Source organism: Centropristis striata, chromosome 13 (genome assembly GCF_030273125.1).
Source record: "Centropristis striata isolate RG_2023a ecotype Rhode Island chromosome 13, C.striata_1.0, whole genome shotgun sequence".
In the NCBI taxonomy this organism is placed as follows: domain Eukaryota; kingdom Metazoa; phylum Chordata; class Actinopteri; order Perciformes; family Serranidae; genus Centropristis; species Centropristis striata.
Window position 1 is genome coordinate 11,766,843 of NC_081529.1, and position 6,916 is coordinate 11,773,758.

Genomic DNA, 6,916 nt, shown 5'->3' on the forward strand with positions numbered 1-6,916 from the left:
TAGGAAAATGACGCCAATTTATGATTCCTAGAGGGAGGAGCTACCTCTATATAAGAGGCAGCCAGAACCCTGATCTGGGAGAGTGGTTGTTGTTACAGAGGAGGTAACTGATTGGTGAAAGAGAGAAAAGTATTGATTATTGTGCAAAGAGTTATTGAAGAACTCATTTTGCTCTATTTTGTTTTGTTTGGTACTTGTATATATATATAGCATTTTTTTTGCTTCATTTACTTTGTTTATTTGTTTATTATTTTTTTGGGGTTGTACATATTGGCACTATTTGCACCTGAGGAGGAGGAGAATAAAAATCAAGAACATTCATTTCCCGACTAAGCCTGGATTTTTGTATTTTAACGAGGTTGCTAGTAGAACCCCGCCACAGACACTCAGTCAAGTTCCCACCATGACAGTTGTACAAAGTGTCGTCCTCTTGGCTCTCATTTCAGGTGAGTGAAGTGGGAGTCCAGCGGAGGAGAAAAGGAGCTCTGTATGTCTGCTGGATCCTCCTCATCTCAACTCTGTGTCTGTTTCAGCTGCTCAGGGCCAGTCCCTCACCTCCTCAGAGCCAGTGGTCAGCAGAGTTGGAGAACCACTCGCTTTGTCCTGTAAAGTGGAAGGACTTGCTCTGGCTTGGCTGCACTGGATTCGTCAGAAACCAGGGAAAGCACTGGAATGGATCGGACGCATTGATGGTGGAACTGGCACCATATTTGGCCAAAGTCTCCAGAACCAGTTTTCTATCACCAAAGACACGTCCACAAATCTTGTGTACTTAGAGGTGAAGAGTCTGAAACAAGAAGACTGTTGCTGTTTATTATAGTGCACGAGAGGCACAGTGACACACGAGACTACAGAGCTGTACAAAAACTGAACAACACTGATCTCTGTGTGAGAAGGAAATTTAAAAAAAAAAGAAAAAAAGAAAGATACATTTTGGTTTTGTTTTTTTGCTAATGCTCCAATTAATACTAACATGAATTAGCAGCGGCTTCTCTCAGTCGGGTTGCCGGTGTAGAGAGGCGTGTAGTCAGTGATCAGATCCCTCGCGCTCCTCCACAGTCCAAATATGGTCTGCTCCGCGTATCGGAAACAAGATGACGACGCAAGATGGCGACGAGTATAACGCCGAACTCGAGGCTTCCAACGGGCAGTCCACAAACCAATGGGTGACGTCACGGGGACTACGTCCATTATTTATATACAGTCTATGGCCAGGAGAGACACAGTGACACAAAGCATCAGTAGAGCTGAATAAAAACCCCTCAGTGCCTGAACACTTGTAACATGAAGCCACCAGAGGAGGAGCCCTGAGACCACTAATGACTTCAACACCAACTCATTGTTACAGAGTAGAACAAAACAGTCTTTATATTGTATAAATGGATAAGTTTAAATACTTGGATGTCACCATCACTGATTCATTATTGTATTATCTGCCAGAGTAAAAAAACAAATTGAAAACCTCAACAATTAGCATCCAAATCAGTCAAATTCCAGAATGAAAGTGCAGGTGCAGGGGGTTATGACGTAAGAGCACCCCTGGTCATTGAAAACTTTGTGAGTGGAGTAGAAGGACAGATACAGATGTGATGAAGGCAGGAGAAAGAGAGAGATGAGCAGAGATCAGTGATATGTTTTACGATTGGGAAAAGGCAGTGTTACATTCATGGTGTTTTAATGAGAAGTTGATTGTTCAAAGCTTGTTATTGTATGGAAGAGAGAGTGGAGCAGTTTAAAAAATGTTGACTTGAATTCATTATTTCATTTTGGCGAGGCAGTTGATCAAGGTGGAAAGAGTGCAGTGATGGTGGATTGGATGGATATTTAGAGTTGGACATCATCAGCATAGACGTTGGTGATGATCATGATGATGGATGAAGTTACAGAAGGAGAGCATATTGACAATGAACATGAGAGGACCAAGCATGGGTCCCTGGGGGATGCCTTGGGACTGATTAACCACAGTAAAGATGCACTTGTTAAATCAGTACAGGTGATGTTGAGAGAGGATTTAAGCTTCAAGTGAGAAGTGGCTGCCATTTAGCACTTCTAATTGAAACATATCAGACAAACCTAAGTTGTGCCATATTAAATGAATATATCATTAAAATTCCATTTATCCATTGATGGTTGGAGCCAATGCTGACAGTGGGTGAGAGGCAGGGTACCTGGAAAGCTTGCAAATCAATTAATTACAAAAACTCAATGTAAAGCAAAATGTCCTCCCTGTGAGGAGGAGTCAATGTAAAACTCAGATATTTTCTAACTCTACTTATCTGACTGCAGAGAGGAGGACAGAGGACAGTGGACACACAGTTTAACATGATGGACTATAGGACAGGACTGCTGCTTCTAACTGTCTGCTGGGCAGATGAAAAATATCTACAAAACTCATGGAGATGAACAGTCTGAAGACCGAGGACACAGCAGTGTATTACTGTGTCTGAAGACACAGAATGAGAAACAGTAATAGCAGCGTCATACAAAAAGTACTTCCTCTATTTACCACAGCCACAAGGATCATTCAGTTTTCACAGTATATCTTGTCCTTCATTTGTATTATTCAAGACCAAAATTCCACTTAATGGGATCCACTAAAGACAAACTAATTTTAAATGTATTGCTTTTTTTATCAACTACGTCTCTGCATGAAGGTACACTCAAATGTACACAGTACTAGAGAGAGAGACACAGAAACACTCTGATCGTAAATACAAAAACATCTCAGGCATGGCCATGAATGTATCAATCAACACAAAGACACTCCGTTTAATACATTTTTGTCTTGGTAATAAATATGTCATGTTCAGTTAGTTTTCTAACACAGTCCAACAAGTAATCCAATTTGGTTCTTTTATCTTTCTTACTGTTTGTGGCCTAAAGAAGTAGGTGTGACTGATCATATTTGTGTGTCTGAATTATCATGACAGATGATACACGGTCCCAAATAAAGTTGGAATAATTTTGTTTCCACATACAATCTTCTGTTACTTGTTGATTCATTTTCATTCTGATATGTTTGGAAGAGATTGATTAAAAAACATTTTGAGGAAATATACACTTAATCTACCAATAATAAATCACATTGTCACAATCATTTCATGGAAAGAGGTAAAAACTATTTCATTCCAACTTCATGGGTGACGGTGTATAACAGATGGAAGACCATAAAGAAAATGAACAGCAGAGGACCTAGCACGGAGCCCTGGGGGACGCCTTGGTACAAAGTTACTGTAGTATATTTAATGTTACAAGTGGTATATTTTATGTTACTTTTTATGTAATTCTTCTGCTTTACTGAAGGGCCCCAGTCTGACCTTTTGTTCCGAACAGAACTGTAACAGCCGTTTTTTTTCACCAGAATAATGTACTGCAGGATCTGGGATTTGTCAGACATTAGAGGCTGTGGAGGCAGAAATATAAACAGTATAAGTTGAATTCCTTTTAAGGTTAAAAAATCGACTTGGCAGCGTGTGCGTTCCCGTATAACATGCCCTTTACGTGGGGTGTGGGATGTTACCTTGAATTGAATTAAATGATCTGACACAGACAGAAAAAGGCAAAGAGACTTCAGGCTTGATTAGAGAAGGACTTTTTTCAGAAGCCTTTGAGGTTTGACAAAGTTCTCCTCTGCTGTACGTGGCAGTATATTCTGATGTCTGATAATAAAAATAAATAAATAAAAGGAACTTCTGCTTGATCTTTGATTTGCTTTCTCACTCAATTTGAGGTAGTAATTTCCACTACATTACCATGATAAAGATAAAATTGAACTGAGGAGAGGGCAGTACAGGTCATGCTGGGGGGGGGGGGGGGGGGGTTCAAGGTGTTGATATTGAGGAAAACTCAAGTATGATTCTGATTCTCTGAAAGAAACAAGGGAGGCATCTTCATATCAGGCTTTTAAAACAAATATGATCAGACCATGTCAGAAAAGTCTTTACTTGAATGTGCAGACTGTAAAGAATGTAAAGTTAACATTCAATCGATCAAACTTTCCAGTAGCAGTACTCGTTTATTCTTGAATGTTATACAGGCTGCAGTTAAGTCCAGGTGACACTGGGTGAGAAGTGGGTTACATCCTGAACATTTTACAAATACAGGGCTCATCACCAGCAGAGGAACAAGTATTCAGACCATTAACTTGAGTAAAGTATACACTTTATCCTTCAAAAACATTCAAATTCACCATCACCACATCTGGAGAAACAAGGTTTTCACTGGTACAGAAGGGTATGAAGTACTCAAGTAGATGTACTTTGTTACATTTACCACTGCCCGTAATCAAATCCTCACTTCACCGAACAAAAACTGAATGCTAAGGCTGACCTATACTTGCATCCTCCGTGTGAGGAGGAGTCAATGCAAAACTCAGATGTCTTCCACCTCTACTTATCTGACTGCAGAGAGGAGGACAGAGGACAGTGGACACACAGTTTAACATGATGGACTATAGGACAGGACTGCTGCTTCTAACTGTCTGCTGGGCAGGTGGAGACTTTTGCTTATCTGACATTTCCATTTGGGACTAGCTGACAGATTTTACATGTTTTCTTGTTGTCTTGACAGGTGTTGATGGTCAGACTCTAACACAGCAGTTAAAAGTCCTGGAGGATCTCACAGATTGACCTGTACAGTCTCTGGATTTTCACTTAGTAGCCACTGGATGCATTGGGTCAGACAGGCTCCTGGTAAAGGACTGGAGTGGATCGCTGCAGAGACCAATAGTGGCAGCAAATACTACTCTCAGTCAGTTCAAGGCCGTTTTACAACCTCCAGAGACAACAGCAGACAGCAGCTGTATCTGCAGATGAACAGTCTGAAGACTGAAGATTCTGCTGTTTATTATTGTGCTCGAAACTCACAGTGACTGGAGTTGGTAGAGCAGCTGTACAAAAACCTACAGTCCTCATTCTTACTGGGTTGGCAGAGCACAAGTATGAAGAGGTGCTCATGAGATTTATATTATATTTATATTTATATTTATATTATTATATTATATTTTTAGTTTATTTATTATTTGTATTAATCTATTAATAATTTATTTACATTATACACATCATGATAACACACATCTATAATGTTGTGGATTCTAATATAAAATCACTAGGAGGCAGTCAGTGTCAAGTTTCTCTCTCCTCTGTTAGTAAAATGAGACACAAATTAGCTGTTCTCATTGTTCTCAACACAAACTCAAACACTGGACTGGACTACAGCTTAATACTTGATACAGAGAGTTTTTATATTTTAGGAATAGTAACATAGCAATCAAATGATCATTATTTTATACACACACGCGCACACACACACACACACACACACACACACACACAAATATATTAATGTACATTGATATAATGTATTCGTATTAGTAATTATAGTGATAACAATCCTAATTGTTGACACTGCAGTGAACAGTGAACAGACTCTTGTATTGACTCCATTCAGACCAACATTGATGCTTCATATGTTTGATTGTACGCAAACTCAGTGAGCTTCCTTGTTCCTCAGCTATAAAAACATCCCATCAGGCTGTCAGTGGAGTTCACAGCACGTCACTTTCTACATAAACCATGTTCTCTGTAGCTCTGCTGCTGCTGTTGGCAGCTGGATGTGAGTCTCTCTGCATTTGGTAAAGTCATCACTTCTTCTTTTGCAGTTTAACTTTATCATTTGTGACAAAACATTTTCTTTTTCCAACAGGTATAAAGTGTCAAACGCTGACTCAGCCAGCCTCTGTGACTGTGCAGCCAGGTCAACGTCTGACCATCACCTGTCAGGTCTCTTATTCTCTTAGCAGCTACTACACAGCTTGGATCAGACAGCCTGCAGGGAAAGGACTGGAGTGGATTGGAGGTCACCGTGTTGGATACACAGCATCTTACAAAGATTCACTGAAGAACAAGTTCAGTGTCAGCTCCGACTCTTCCAGCAAAACTGTGACTCTAAACGGACAGAATGTGCAGCCTGAAGACACTGCTGTGTATTACTGTGCCAGAGAGACATAGTGACACAAAGCATCAGTAGAGCTGAACAAAAACCCCTCAGTGCCTGAACACTTGTTACATGAAGCCACCAGAGGAGGAGCCCTCACACCACTAATGGCGTCGACGCCAGCTCACTGTGACAGTAAATAGAAAGCCTAAGAACAAAGCTTCTTCAACTAATTTTACAGCATTATTTGGTTTTATATCCCATTTAGAAGCAGAAAAAACTTTGGTTGGATGCACTGCATCTTTCACTGGAAGCTGCTTTTCAAGGCAGCATATATGCTTGTCATGTGCAGAGCCGGGGAGTGGATGAACCGACCCTGAGCCCTGGTGAGCTCCATGGACAAGCATGTGCTGCAGTCTCATTAAGGCTGAACACATACACATCATGTGTGCCTCCATTTGAGAACTAGAGGGTTAGGCTATATATGTCAGCTGGCTGATATGTGTTTGTTGAGAAAAATCAAGCCGATATCATCTCATTCATTTTTACATTCAGCACAGAAACTTGCTTTAGTTTAACATTCCTTATACAGTTTTATATTGTTTTAGAAAAATACATTTTGATGAACTTTAAACTATTTTGTTGTTTGGTTGTGTATGTTAATTATTCTTCCATAAGTAACTAGATATTGACAATATTTTGTTACGAAGAGATTCTGTAGTTTCTGTGCTTATTTCTCCTCTGCTGTCATTAACCATAACAAAGTGTTTTTATAGGTCAAACTAGCTCCACACTTCACTCAAATCTTGTTTCATTGATTGGACTCCAGGTTTACTCCAATTATCCTAAGGGTTCAAAAAGCCCTGTAGAACTTGATAATGTAATAAATTCCCGATAATGTAATAAATTGCATTTCCCAATAATGTAATACACTTTTTACCAATAATGTAATAAAGTATTACATTAACGGGAGGTTATTACA

General features: G+C 39.8%; 2 gene segments (V, D, J or C); both read left to right on the top strand.

Annotated features, from left to right (window-relative positions):
- The first annotated feature begins 403 nt into the window (after positions 1-403).
- Positions 404-2,447, top strand: LOC131983010 (immunoglobulin heavy variable 1-24-like). The segment is given in 3 exon segments: positions 404-446; positions 534-778; positions 2,400-2,447. Coding segments are annotated over 3 exon segments (336 nt in total).
- A 3,126-nt stretch (positions 2,448-5,573) lies between these two features.
- On the top strand, positions 5,574-6,008 carry LOC131982869 (Ig heavy chain V region XIG14-like). The segment is given in 2 exon segments: positions 5,574-5,613; positions 5,704-6,008. Coding segments are annotated over 2 exon segments (345 nt in total).
- The last annotated feature ends 908 nt before the right edge of the window (positions 6,009-6,916 follow it).